General features: G+C 39.3%; 1 protein-coding gene across 3 annotated transcripts in view; it reads right to left on the reverse strand.

Moving 5' to 3' along the window:
• TTC13 (tetratricopeptide repeat domain 13) overlaps nt 1-14,263 on the reverse strand; it is a 76,284-nt gene that overhangs the window by 22,738 nt on the left and 39,283 nt on the right. For all 3 annotated transcript variants that reach the window (XM_025397317.1, XM_025397311.1, XM_025397326.1), the window contains 6 exons: nt 12,935-13,051; nt 11,556-11,666; nt 5,916-5,998; nt 3,764-3,905; nt 3,326-3,500; nt 725-881 (listed from right to left, as the gene is read on the reverse strand). In XM_025397317.1, the coding sequence (XP_025253102.1) occupies nt 725-881; nt 3,326-3,500; nt 3,764-3,905; nt 5,916-5,998; nt 11,556-11,666; nt 12,935-13,051 (785 nt within the window). The remainder of the gene's footprint in view (nt 1-724; nt 882-3,325; nt 3,501-3,763; nt 3,906-5,915; nt 5,999-11,555; nt 11,667-12,934; nt 13,052-14,263) is intronic.

The raw sequence follows: 14,263 nt of genomic DNA on the forward strand, positions 1-14,263 counted from the left end.
TTTGCAGAGAAATGGCCTTCTAATGTTACTGAACTTCCAATCCATGAACACAGTATTTCTCACCATTTATTTGTTTGCTTAGTAACTTTCAATTAAGTTTTGTGATCTCCATACAGGTTTTATACAGATTTTGTAAGATTTTTTCTAAGTATTTGTTACTATTATAAATGATATTTTTGTTATTCATATATAGAAATGTAACTGATTCTTGTATATTGATTATAAACAATGACCTTGCTAAATCTCATCATTTCCTATAATTTGTAGATCTTCTAGGTTTCCTTTGTAGAAAATTATGTGATCTGCAAACAATGACAGCTTTCTATTTTCCTTTCTAATCCATATCACTGATTTCTTTTTCTTCTCTCTGTGCACTGTCTAGGACTTATAGTTCACTATTACAGAGAAGCACTGATTCTGGGCTTTTTGGTTTGACTCCCAATGCTAATGTTAATGTATCTACCATTTCATTAGTTAAAATGATGTTTGCTATAGGTGTTTTTTGTTTTGTTTTGTTTTTAGAGATGGGGTCTCTGCTGTGTTGCTGCAGTGTGATGGATGGCTATTCACAAGCACAAGGATAGCATGCTTGATTGAACTCCTGGGCTCAGGCAATTCTCCTACCTCACCCTCCCAGGTAGCAGGGGGTAGCGTGCCACCATGCCCAGCTTATAGCTCAGTTTTGAGAAAGGGAAAAAATATGATCTTCATTTAAAGCACTTACTTTATGTGGGGTTGCAACCCTGGCTGCTCTTCATAGTCTTCTATGAGGAAAGGCAGATTTTTAGCCCAGTGGTCCTTAAAGCTTCCAGGCAGATCCACATCAATGTTATATTCCGTAAGGGGGGTATCAAGGTGTGCATGAAGATATCGAGAATACTCTGCAGAAAGGAAAGGAGATCTGACACATCCAAATACTGCTAAAGAAACTTTCTTATGTCTAACTGCTATACAAATACTTTGTAACAAGCTGTTCTTCAATTATAAGAATTCTAAAAAGAGTTTCTAAATTTTAGTAAGTCACTATTAGTATATGATAGAGGTAACCTGCCACTGACTTGAGATAACAAGGTCAAATATAAGTCAGTCAGTCTGGTTCTACTTTGGCTAATTTTTTTTTTTTTTTTTTTGAGACGGAGTCTCACCCTGTCGCCCAGGCTGGAGGGCAGTGGCAAGATCTTGGCTCACTGCAAGCTCTGCCTCCCAGGTTTGTGCCATTCTCCTGCTTCAACCTCCAGAGTAGCTAGGACTACAGGTGCCCGCCACCACCCCCGACTTACTTTTTGTATTTTTAGTAGAGATGGGGTTTCACTGTGTTAGCCAGGATGGTCTCGATCTCCTGATCTCGTGATCCCCCACCTTGGCCTCCCAAAGTGCTGGGATTACAAGCGTGAGCACCACGCCTGGCCTACTTTGGCTAAATTTTAATCACCTTTCCAGGAAAACCACTAAAAATCTCATTGTTTTCAATTCCAGAGTTTGAGAATCCAAGTTCTGTGTCAGACAGAGCCTGGTACTCTGTCAACTGGTATACAGATTAATTGGATATATGATTTCACCAACCGACTAATGGACTGCTGCTTATCTCTATGAAAGCACTGTAGGAAAAAACCCAAAGTACACAGCGCCTGCCCCTTCTGCCTATAATTCACAAGTGCAAGCTCTACTAAACCAGGAAAAAAGGGAATTGTAATTCAGGGTAAAGAAAGATGTTGCCTAATAGGTAGCCCCAAGGCACCTGGCTATTGGATACTTAATGAGGCTAGGGTGACTGAAACTGAGTTTTAAATTTTATTTTATTTTATTTTATTTTATCTTATTTATTTATTTATTTTTTTTGAGACGGAGTCTCGCTGTGTCACCCAGGCTGGAGTGCAGTGGCCAGATCTCTCAGCTCATTGCAAGCTCCGCCTCCTGGGTTTTTACGCCATTCTCCTGCCTCAGCCTCCCGAGTAGCTGGGACTACAGGCGCCCACCACCTCGCCCGGCTAGTTTTTTGTATTTTTTAGTAGAGACGGGGTTTCACCGTTTGAATTAATTTAAACCTACAAACTGATACTTGATTCAATCATTAGAAAACTTCAGTATGTTTGAAATGACTTGCACATATGAACCTACTTTTTCAACTATAAATATTATAAATTCTAAATTCAAATCAAGTATTTCCAATGAAAATTTAACATCCAAATTGAGATGTACTATAGCATAATATATACACCAGATTTCAAAGACTTAGCACAAAAAATAATGTGAAGTATCTAATGAATAGCAGTTTCATATTAATTATGTTATATGTTGAACTGATATTTTGGATATACTGAATTTAAAATTATACGTTATTAAAATTAATTCCACTTCTTTGATTTTCACTTTTTTAATGTGGCTACTACAAATTTAAAATTACACACACAGCGTTATACTTTTTTTTCTTTTGGACAGTCATGGTATAAAGGGCTCACAATAGCAAAAGAAAATGTAGGCTTTAATAAAAAAAACTGTCTTCAGAGACAGGAGATAAAAGGCGAGTAAAACTACAACTAATAAAAGGGTAACTGCAAGATTTGCTTTCTTCCTCACGTCATATTTCTCCAAAATATATGAGAATTTTGATATGAAGGAATGACAAGTCAAATATACCAAGTTCACATTTAACAGTAAGAACTGGCTGGGCATGGTGGCTCACGCCTGTAATCCCAGCACTTTGGGAGGCCGAGGCAGGTGGATCACGAGGTCAAGAGATCAAGACCATCCTGGCCAATATGGTGAAACCCTGTCTCTATGAAAAATACAAAAATTAGCTGGGCATAGTGGCGCATCCCTGTAATCTCGGCTACTTAGGAGGCTAAGGCAAGAGAATGGGATGAACCGGGAGGCGGAGCTTGCTGTGAGCTGAGATTGCACCACTGTACTCCAGCCTGGTGACAGAGCAAGACTCCGTCTCAAAACAAAACAAAAAAAAAACAGTAAGAACCTCACAGAATGTCAGTTTCCTGCCCTTCCTGTATTCTTGGATAACATGTGATGAGACACAAATACTCCAGATGCTTGTCACATTTAGTTCAAAATATGGCTTTTCAACTTAAGTAAAAAATGTTTTAACTTTAGAAAGTAAAAATTTTAAAAGTGGTAGAAAACGCATTCGACTGATCTTTCGAAGATATAAACATCTAGTCTCAACACTAGCACTGACAAGGCGTGGCTGTGGACAAGTCACCTAGCCTCTTTCAGACTCCACTGTTTCATATGGAACATAAAAGAGTCAAGCAATATGATTTCTACAGCTTTGAGCATGAAAATCCAACAATTCTGTGATTTTCTGACTTACCTCGGAGATACTTCACTTTAAGATACTCAGGGCTAGCCTTCTGGCCTGGGAGAGGATCATTCAGCATAACTTTTGTTTGTGCTTTTATCCCTTCATAAAACTGTCCCATGGCAACGTGGCTGAGCCCTTTCATATACTGGCACACTTCGTTATACGGCTCTAGCTGCAGACACCGCTGAGGACAAAATGCTGCATTAGTATCAATACAGTTTAAGAAAACTTTGAAATGCCTTATTCTTTACTCCGGAATTAGTTTTCCCTCCAGGTTAAACCAGACCTGTAAACTAGTCTATAAGACAAGGGCAATGATTTCTTCTCTTTCTTTTTGTTAGAGTAAAAACACTATTCTCAGTCCCCCTTCTCTATTCATTTCACTAAACTTCACTGAAGAATAATCCAAGAATTCCAATTACTGTGTACTTATTTACGGATGCTCACCTTAAAGTTCTTAAGGGCTTCCTGTAAGCTGCCGTGGTGGTAGAGCATCATTCCCCGGAGCTGGAGGGTTTGCACATGATTTTGGTTGAGCAACAGTGCCTTTTGAAAGCTCTCAGTGGCTGCTTCAAAATTGCCCAATTCTCTAGGTATTTAATAATAGTTATGAATACAGTATAGACATTACAGGAAACATACAGAATAAGCTATCCTCAGAATTATGGACCAATATGTAAACAAGATACCTTGATGCGGGTGTTCCCTTTGTTACTTTTTTATAGCCTCTGACACATTACATTCTACTTACTTCTAAATCTTACCAGCTTATAGGATAACCACAGAGCTCTTGAAATTCTGTGGGGAAAATTCATCTGCTGATTTCCAAAGGCAGATGCTTATTCAAACCCCTCTCCTTGATTATTCACAATGAGTCCCAAACCCTAAAGAACTGTGTGTAAATTTTAATATATGGATAAAAACATACTTTTCCCATTTGGAAAAAAGTATACCAATTATAATCATAAACAGTTCATCATTCTCAATCAAATTCATAGCCTTAAAAATGCATTTTTTTTTTTTTTTTTGGTCACCAAAGTTGCTTTGCTTAAAATCTAGTAAATCATTATATAATTTAGAATTCTGAAAAAAGAAGTGTATTTTAGAATTGTAACCATTCCAGAATGGAAATGGTTGTTATGGATCAATCTGCTTTTTATTTGCTTTTTAAATAGGTTTAGAAACTGGGTCTCACTGTATTGCACAGGCTGAAATCAGCCTCCTGGGCTCAGGTGATGCTCTCACCTCACCTCCTGAAAAGCTGGGACCACAGGCACATGCCACAGAGCCTGGCAGTTCATTCTTTTATATATTACAAAGAATAGAAGTAACTTCAAAATGTTCTATACCTAATTCTCTATATATAATGGACATTTTAAAAAAATACAATTCCTGCTTACATTCATACAGCACTTTACAAGGTGCTTTCAAATCTGTTTTCAATTTCTATTCAAAAATTCTGTGAGACAGGAAGCATAAATATCATCCCTTAAACCCCAAACAAATCCAGACACACTTTTTCCAAGTTAGTATAAGAGTTCCGCAAACTATCAGATAAATAAGTTCTTGAATATAATCCTTCCAGAATAAGGTACCTAATAAAGGGACTTTCTGTCGCTATTTTTCTTTTCTAGCTTTTGTAGCACCTTTACAAGTGAGAAGCCAGAAGCTCAGAGAAGTGAAGCACTCATACCTGCAGAACGACCAAGGCAGAACTAAGTCATGAGCTCCTTCACTCATGTCATCCTACTTCCTTTTCATAACACAATATACTTTTTTTTTTTTTCCTGTTTTGAGACGGAGTCTCACTCTGTCGCCCAAGCTGGAGTGCAGTGGCATGATCTCGGCTTACTGCAACCTCTGACTCCCGGGTTCAAGCGATTCTCCAGCCTCAGTCTCCCATGTAGCTGGGATTACAGGCACCCACGACCATGCCCGGCTAATTTTGTATTTTTAGTAGACGTGGGGTTTCACTATGTTGGCCAGGCTGGTCTCGAACTGCTGACCTCAAGTGATATGCCTGCCTCAGCCTCCCAAAGTGCTGGGATTACAAGTGTGAGCCACCTCTCCTGGCCTACTTTTTTTTTTTTTTTTTTTTTTTTTTTTTAGGCCAAAAGTCACAATAGCTCTATTCATCAGGGCAATGCATGGGGTCAGGAAGCCAAGTTCTAGTTACAACTTTTCATTCTCAATAGATGTACATTATAATCACAACTTTTCCATCCCTTCATTCTAGGACTTTTCAAAAAGATCATAGGAAATTTACCTTAGTTATTGTCTAAGAAAGTAGCAACAGCATCTATACCCCAACAGTTTATAATGCCACTGTTCAAAACAACAATCCTTGAAGGACGAATGTTTTCTAGACCAACACACACACTGAAGTTAAGAGAGAATACTGTGCATCATGACATCCTCTGACACTATTTTTTTCTGCATTCCAGAGAAAATATCAACAAATCTATACATACTTGTGCAATTCAAAATACCCATCTCCTTTGGTTAAGAAATATCATTTCTTTTAAAATATTATGTGAAGCTATCTTGTCTCCCCACTCTTCAGCCTCCCTCCTACCCCAACTGTTATTATTTTACTCACCTATACGCCTGCCCTAGACTTTTATATGCATCAATAAAATCAACTTTCTGCTTCAAAGCTTCTTTGAAGGATTCAATAGCTTCCTGTAAAAAGTGTACAGAAAATTATTTCATTTGCATAACTGTTAAAATTGAGTTTCACTTAAATCATAAAAGGATTTAAATATATATCCTACATAGTCTGACAGATTTTCTTTTAAATAGGAGGACTTTAAAAAAAGACAGGCAGAAAATGCAATAAACTATAAGTCAGAAGGCTTTAATTTCAGTAAACAAATGCATTACTATGAAAAATACGAGCCTTAAATTTCTCCCCTTTACAATGGGAAATCAGCTTTCCATTTTACCTACTTTATTACTAGCTACTTCATTAAAACTTTGAATACTAATCATTTCACCTTCATATTATTAATATCATATCCTTAATTAATAAAGGCCCTAGGACCAAAAGCAAGCCTAACAGCTGTGTGAAATAATTTAAAACAATCAAAACTGGCAACATTTAAAATTGAACCGAGAGACAAAAAAGAAAGCCCAATGTGAAACTGTTTATAAAACAAGCAAAAAGGCTCCTAGATTCACCATCTGAAGGATTCCCATGATCTACAAGGAAAAAGAAAAAGTAAAACAAAACAAAACAAAAACCTTAAGTTGCAGGTGTTTGGGGTGAGCTTCCATCTGCCTAATACCAAGTCTGAGGCTAAGACAGTGAGAACTGCTAAGCAGGCGCTGTGCTTTGGGAAGCTGTCCTTGGAAATGCATGGTATACTTGGCTACTGCCTAACTCCCTCTCCATCTATGAAAACTATTAATCAAATGAACCATTCTATTTAAGTAGAAACAACCTAGGCTTAAACCAATGTTAAATGTACTTTTCACTGTGACTCATACACTGCAATAAAAAAATTATGACTATATAGCTTACTAACATTTTTCCTAAGGAAAAGACATACTTACTAAAGTTACCTGCTATAAGGCATCATGATCTCTAATAGCTTTAATGCAAAAGACTTGACTTTAGATAATTTTACACATGATTAGATAATTCATAGAAGAAAACTACTGAAGATGTCACATACCTTGCACATGGTAGGCACTCAATAAATATTTAATGATTTGGTAAGGCACACAAAATTGTTTTGCAAAAGCAGTACAATTCTAATTGCTTTCAAAAAGGCATTCATTCCCTGCACCTTGATTTTCTCTGAAAGGGAGACAGCAGGACAAGAGAGGCTGGTGTGCAAACTCTTCAAAGGCAACAATGGGATGACAATCTACTCATTAAGGACTCCTGCTGAACATCTACGGTTGGGTAGAGAGATGGGAATGGATAAACTTTAACATTTAAGAAATGTTAAAGATCACTTTTAGTTAGGCTTCTTGCCACAGTGTAACCTTGATCTTTTAAGAGTTTACCACTATATTCTTAATTCAGTAAACATGTATTGAGCGCCTACTATGTGCCAGAGACAGTGTGAGGTGCAGGGGAGGCAAGGATGAGCCAGTCATTATCTCTGTCCTCTAAGAATGGAGTCTAGTTAGAAAGCCAATTGTGTCACCAGGTTATTGGAATACAAATTAAGAGCTACAATAGAGATATAAGTAAGTCTCTGAGAATGAAGAGAAAGAAACCACTAACTGAGCCTGGGGTAACAGAACAGGCTTCAGGGAGGAAGTGACAATTGAGTTGGGTCTTGGGAGAATGAAAAGGAATTTGGTAAAGAAAGAGGGCATTTTGGAGGGGGAAATAGTACTGTACAGTGGCATAGATCACTCAGAAATGGTGGAAAATTTAGTGAGGCAGGAGTGCAGGGTGCATGGTTGGGTACAGGGGAGAGGGAAAAGATGGGAGACCAGGCTAATGTGGAAAGCTGGGCCAGGAAAGGAAGGGCCTCCTGGGCCAAACTGTGCAGGCAGTGAGGACTAGGGGGCTTCACACAGGTGCATGACCTCAGGAAATGTACTTTTTAGAGAGGATTACTACTAGCAGCAACAAAGACAGACTAGGGAGGGAAGAGAATGGAGACAGGGAGCCAAATGAGGGAGTTGCTGCAGTAGTTGGAGCAAGAGATAATGAAAGCTCAAACTAAGAAACTGTCTCTGAGGAGAGAAAAGGAGGGTCAACCTCAGGAGACATTTTGAAAGGCAAACTACAACAGAGTTTGGTGGCTGCCTGGGTATGGGAGATGAGGGAGAAGAAAGGGTAGGAAGCTTTTAAGCTGAAGAGCTCGGGTGGGTGGCGAGAGCATTAACCAAGTAAGGAAGTACAGGAGAAGGGGCAGCTGCAGGTGGGGATGGGGTGGGGCAGGAGGGAATAACGAGCCCATCGGGGCGTGTTAAGTCTGGAGTGCTTGTGGACAGCTAGGTGGAGACGCCCAGGGGGCTGCCCACTCCACTTACAGCATGCTTGGACGCCACAGTTCTTCAAAGTCTGATTTCTCTTCAGCTTTTAAGAGTCTTTGGTTTCAGGGTTCCTGTCTAATCACTGCACAGCTCTCTACCTCATTCTGCCAAAGAGGGGACATAGTAGAATCAAGATTTTAAGGCGTTGGGAACAAAGAAACTACGTTTGAATGAATCAATCTCTAAGCACATGAATTGGCTCTGAATTAATTTGCTTGGCAAATGCCATCCCACCATTTTCAGTCCCCATCTTTCTTACTAGTTGACAGGCAACCACCACCCTAGGGCTGTTCCTTGTTAACTAAGAGAACACTCTCAGAAAACTCTCAAAGTGAAGGCTGATGGTGCTTGGGACACATGGTTTGTGAAATATCCTTATAACATAGATAAAACAATGGGATTCAATAGAAAAGCTTTTGTTGTTTCCCTAGGAAGATCCAAAATGCCTCATATAACCCCTGAATTGGATAGTCATAAAATTCGCAATATTGCCTAATATACTTCTAACGTATGACATCATATAGTAAATAAGCAATCACCCACTTAATTAATTTTTAAATTGCTGTTGGCCAAGAGAGACCACCTTTAGGATATAAAAATAGCTCAAACTTATTGGTCCATTTAATACTTGTCTCTAAGGTTAACAAGAGAAACAAAAAAATCTAAGCAAAGTTCATTTATTAATTCAGCCATTTCACTATGAACTCAGTTTTCCAATCTGTGTAACGGGGACACCTTCCACTCCTCCTATACCTCATGGGGATGCCGTTGGGATGAAGGAGACAGTAAGTAACCACTCTAACCTCCTCAGACAGCAGATCGATAAAAACGCAAAGCAAGAGTTCCCATCTATTATACTTGCTGATGCTGCGCTTATGAGCCTGGTGAAAACGACAGAGCACCAAATAACTTGGTAGGACTAGTTTGCTGAGGGGCTTCTAACGCTCAAAATGAAAGCACTGTTTCTAGGTTCTTATCACGCAGATCTAAAGTAAATCAAAGTGAATTTCAGTTCTTGTGCTGAACTGTGGTTAGTTTCTCTTTTCTGAAAAATTCTCATTTTCAAATACCCCAAAGAGCCCCGTCCACGTTCCTAAACCTGGCTCTACAGTAACAACATTAAAAGTGAAATCGTTTGCATTTGCTTACTTTTAAAAATATTTTCAACCTCTTAATATGAATAGTTTGGTATTTTTTTGTATTTGTAATCTTTTTCTCCTCCATGAGATATTTGAGTAGAGTACTGAGGTTCTGAATTTTTTAAATTTAAGGTGACTGTCAGAGAAGATGAGAGGAACAGAGGGTAGATACAAAATAAACTGGACAAGTCTATCTGGCAGCTGCTCAAAGCATGTTTTAAGAAATTGCTCTCAAAGTCTACGGCTGCCAGTCTGAATCCTGAGGGGAGAGAGAGGTCTTTATTAGGAGCATCCTCCACATACTTCCAAAAGGAATGTGAGGTTTATGAAATAGAATCTGCAAAATTCCTTTGGTTTGGCTTTTAGTGGAATGGGAGTTTTCTTTTAGAATCTGTAAAATTTTTAATTTTCACAGATAAAATAATCTATAATAATTAATATTCGATTCCTATTTAAAGCTTACAAAGTACTTTTCACATGGAGTATTTTATTGAATCCTCGTGATCACTCCAAGAGGCAGAAAGTAGAATTGTTTCCACTTTACAGACGTGGAAGGAGAAACTGATTGCCCATGGAGCCTGGAGCAAGAGCTCAAACCAAGACCTTTTAACACCAACTTCAGTGCTCTGTCCTTGAAATTCATTATTCCACTAATACGTATTGAGCACCTCCTATGTGACAGGCATTGTCCTTAACACTGAGGATTTGCAATGTGCAGCCTTTTCACAGGTAAACACTCTCCCCACAACCCAAATATATGTATGTCAGATCCTCAAACCACTTTCAATAATAAAATGTCTGTTCTTTCTGTCAGAATACACATCCCTGCCACACACTACTGAATTTCTTCACAGCCTTCAAAGTTCTCGTTAAGTACCACCTTCTGGGGCTCCTATCAGAACGAATCGCTTTTCAGTTGTGCAGGCTGACTCTATTTCGTTCTCAGGCCTGTCTGTCTTCCATCAGGTAGCTTGGATGTGTCCTTTGTGAGAGCACCTACTATGTGGCAGGCCTTGAGTGGCACTAAGGAAGCCCAGGTAAGAGAGGTAGCTCCTCATCAGGTTCCAGGCCCCCGGCTTCTGGCACAAGCCTTCTCACGGTGGGTTCCCCGCACAGACTCAGAACATGGAACTGAGTGCCTGGGCAGGAGGAAGGGCCAGGCTACAGGCCACATTTCTGCCCAAACTTTCAGTCAGTTCAGATAGCTTTCTTGTTTCCCTCTACCTCCTCTGCCCAGCAGTCAGGCAGTCCTCAAGTGATACCAATACAGTGAATCTCAGAAGGGTCTCCCAACCTGTCCCTGTGGTCTCTCAAGGAGCTGGGTCAAGTTTCATGCCCACTGACCTAGACCCAAACAATGTCACCCGGTCAGTCCTTCTGTCCCCCATCTCCTCAGCCACCATGCTGTCAGAATCGACTTTCTAAATTACAGATTTGGTCTCAGTGCTGGAACCTATGCATTTTGGCAATCTAGAATTTATAGCTCCTCTGGCCTGCAAATTTGAGTCAAAATGCTTAGCACAGTACTCCAGGATAAGGACCTGCCCTCCACCGACCTTCCAGCTTCATCTCCCTTAAACCACACCCAACTACTTCCCACTCTGTGAACTGCCCATATTTCCATCTCCCCAAGTCTTCACCCATGCTTTCCTCTCTGCCTGATGGGCTTTTCTTCTCCCACTTCCACCCCCTAATCCTACTCAGTCTTCCAGCTCCAGGACAAAGTCCACCTGTTCTTTGGAACTTTCTCTAACTCTGCAGTTCCAGTGAATCTTTCTTATCTACATTTTCATAGCACTTTGTTTATATTATGTTCTTGAGTATGTTTACCATATGATAAATTATATGTGGAAAAAGCTTTGCAAACTGTATCCTCTATAAAGGTAAAGTATCATTTCTCCCACTTATTAACCTTTGATCCTTTCTCTTTCTGTATCTCCCTCCAGGAACCCAGCAAAGAGTAGAAGCTCAATAAATAATAAATATGCTGATTCAGACTACCTTCTACATCAGATCAGCCATCAAGCAAAAGAAATTCCTCCCACCCACAAAAGAGAAGCAGAGTCATCATATGGTACACATATGCACAACACTTTCACCTTCAGAAGTCCTCTGTGAAAGAAAGTTAAACCTTTGTATAGCATAGCTATAGGCTGGTTTTTGTTCAGTTCTAAGGACTGCTGAAAGTCTTCATGGGCTGTTGCATAGTCCTACAAAAAGGAGAGTGGGGGGAAAAATAAAATAGTATTTATTAGATATGTGAACATTTCCTAATTTTTGGCTGGTAGAGAAAAAATATCTCAATTTATCTTCTGCCCTTTTTGGCTTCAAAGGAAACATTTTATGATACTATATATTGGTTAAATGCTTATGCTACTCATTCAAATAGTTGGGAGCTTTTTAAGAAAAGCAATTGTGAGAAAAACTCACAAAGGTTTAATTAAGCACTCTGTCTTAACTACAAAAAAATTTATCTCAAATAGTATTATAGTAATAATCTGTTAGAGAAATTTCTGGTACTAACATTTTATCATACTGGATAGTTCCAAAATAATTGTGCCACAGATTAACATTAAAATGTGTTATGCTGAGACTCTTTTAATATATTTTCTTTGGCACAGAAAATTGTTATTTAAAGTACTATAAGCCACAGAAATAATTGTGGCAATCATAAATGTCACTCTGATGATAAAAGACAACCTTGTTAGGCTTGGGTCACTTACATAGAGAAGCTATAGTCTGGAAAGCCATGCTAGTTCAGGGTATGTTTCTTGGGTTGTGAAACCCAAAGAAATTCAAATTGTACCTCTAAGTTTAATAATCACATTGACAACATGCACACCTGCTTCTCTATGATGACATTTGCAAGAAAGATTGACATACAATCCACAAACTAAATTTATCTTTCTCTTTTTTTAATGCCAGTCCAGAATTAGTTATTGCTGACAGCTCAAACAAGAAAATGTTTTTAGTAGTTAATGTTCTCCACTGGGTTTAATTTCAGCTACAGAAAATGCTTTCATAATTCTTTACTTTTATTTATTTATTTATTTATTTTTTTGAGACGGAGTCTCACTCTGTCGCCCAGGCAGGAGTGCAGTGGCAGGATCTTTGCTCACTGCAAGCTCCGCCTCCCGGGTTCACACCATTCTCCTGCCTCAGCCTCCCGAGTAGCTGGGACTACAGGCGCCCACCACCTCGCCCGGCTAATTTTTTTGTATTTTTAATAGAGTCTAGGTTTCACTGTGTTAGCCAGGATGGTCTCGATCTCCTGACCTCCCGATCTTCCTGCCTCGGCCTCCCAAAGTGCTGGAATTACAGGTGTAAGCCACCGCGCCCAGCCTATAACTCTTATGACACAGATATATTACTAAACAGCCAAAGCCCAAATCTATCAAAGAGTCACTTTCTGAGGTCAAGGGAAAAATGAAATTTTCATCATCATAAAAAGAAATACTTCAAGACAAAAACAAGTCACCTCTGATATGAAGTACAAGGTTCCCCGATGTCTGTACAGCCGTGCTGAAGGCTGCAGTTGGATAGCTTTAGTGAGGTCATTCACTGCTTCATTAATTCGTCCCAGAGGGGACAGAATCTAGAAATCCCAAACATGTAATCAGGAAAAATACCAATGACCAACCCTAAAATCCCAATGTTTTTGACTCTTCAATTCCACTTCACCCTACTCCACTCACAAAATTACTCTCAGCAGGCTGCAATCCTTGACCCCATATACTATGTGGTGGTGTTCAAAGTCAACCACCTGAGGTGCCACTAGTCTTTGTCCAGTCAAGCAGGAGGCTGATGAACTATGACTGCAGCAACTGCCTTGTCACTATTTCACATTCTGGGTTGTACCAGATGTTACTTTTCTTACAATGTGATTTTTTTTTTTCTTGACTTTACCTTTTAAATCAAAATTTGGCATATATACACAAAGATGTCAAAATTAACCTGAAAGATAACTTTGAACCATTAAAATAGACAAATTATTGGACACAGATTAGAGTCCTCCATGGACTTTAGCTCTGTCCTCTATGGTAAGAAGAGCTGAATGACAACTTCTAAGATTCCAGATGCTCTTTAAGCCCTTTTGTGTAACAACTTTTAACTCATGAGTCATGATCTGCAGAGTAGGAGGAAAAATATCTGCAAGCCTGTTTGGAAAAGCTCTTTTGAGCCAGCAATCAGTTGTATTCAGGCAACATGAAAATACAGAAGACAGTTCAGAATGCAAAAGTAAACCAAAAAGACATAAGAAAATCCAAAGTGGGTATCAGTGTTCATGCAATCAAGCCCCAGCACTTTATCCTGAATAAACGTCCTTAAATTAGGGTTTATTTTGTTGTTGTTTTAGAGACAGGGTCTCACTCTGTCACCCAAGCTGGAATGTAGTGGAACAATCACAGCTCACTGTAACCTCGGACTCGTGGACTCATGCAATCCTCCTACCTCAGCCTCTTGAGTAGTTTAGGCTACAGGGTCATGCCATCATGCCCTGCTAATTTATTTTTTAAAATTTGTTTGCAGAGGTAGGGGTCTCACTACATTGACCAGGCTCGTCTTAAACTCTTGGCCTTGAGCAATCCTCCTGTGTTGGCCTCCCACAATTTTGGGATTACAGGCATAAACCACTACGCCCAGCCTATTCTATCCTTATTAGACAGGTTATTTCTACCAAATATTATAATTTCCTACTCTAAAATCAGCGAGAGAGAGGATTCGGGCAGGCCTATCACCAGTAGTAAGCATGATAGCTCAGAAAGAGGAAAGAAATTGAATATAAGCCTGAGAATTCAAAAAGCAC

This window comes from Theropithecus gelada, chromosome 1 (assembly GCF_003255815.1).
Source record: "Theropithecus gelada isolate Dixy chromosome 1, Tgel_1.0, whole genome shotgun sequence".
Classification (NCBI taxonomy): Eukaryota; Metazoa; Chordata; class Mammalia; order Primates; family Cercopithecidae; genus Theropithecus; species Theropithecus gelada.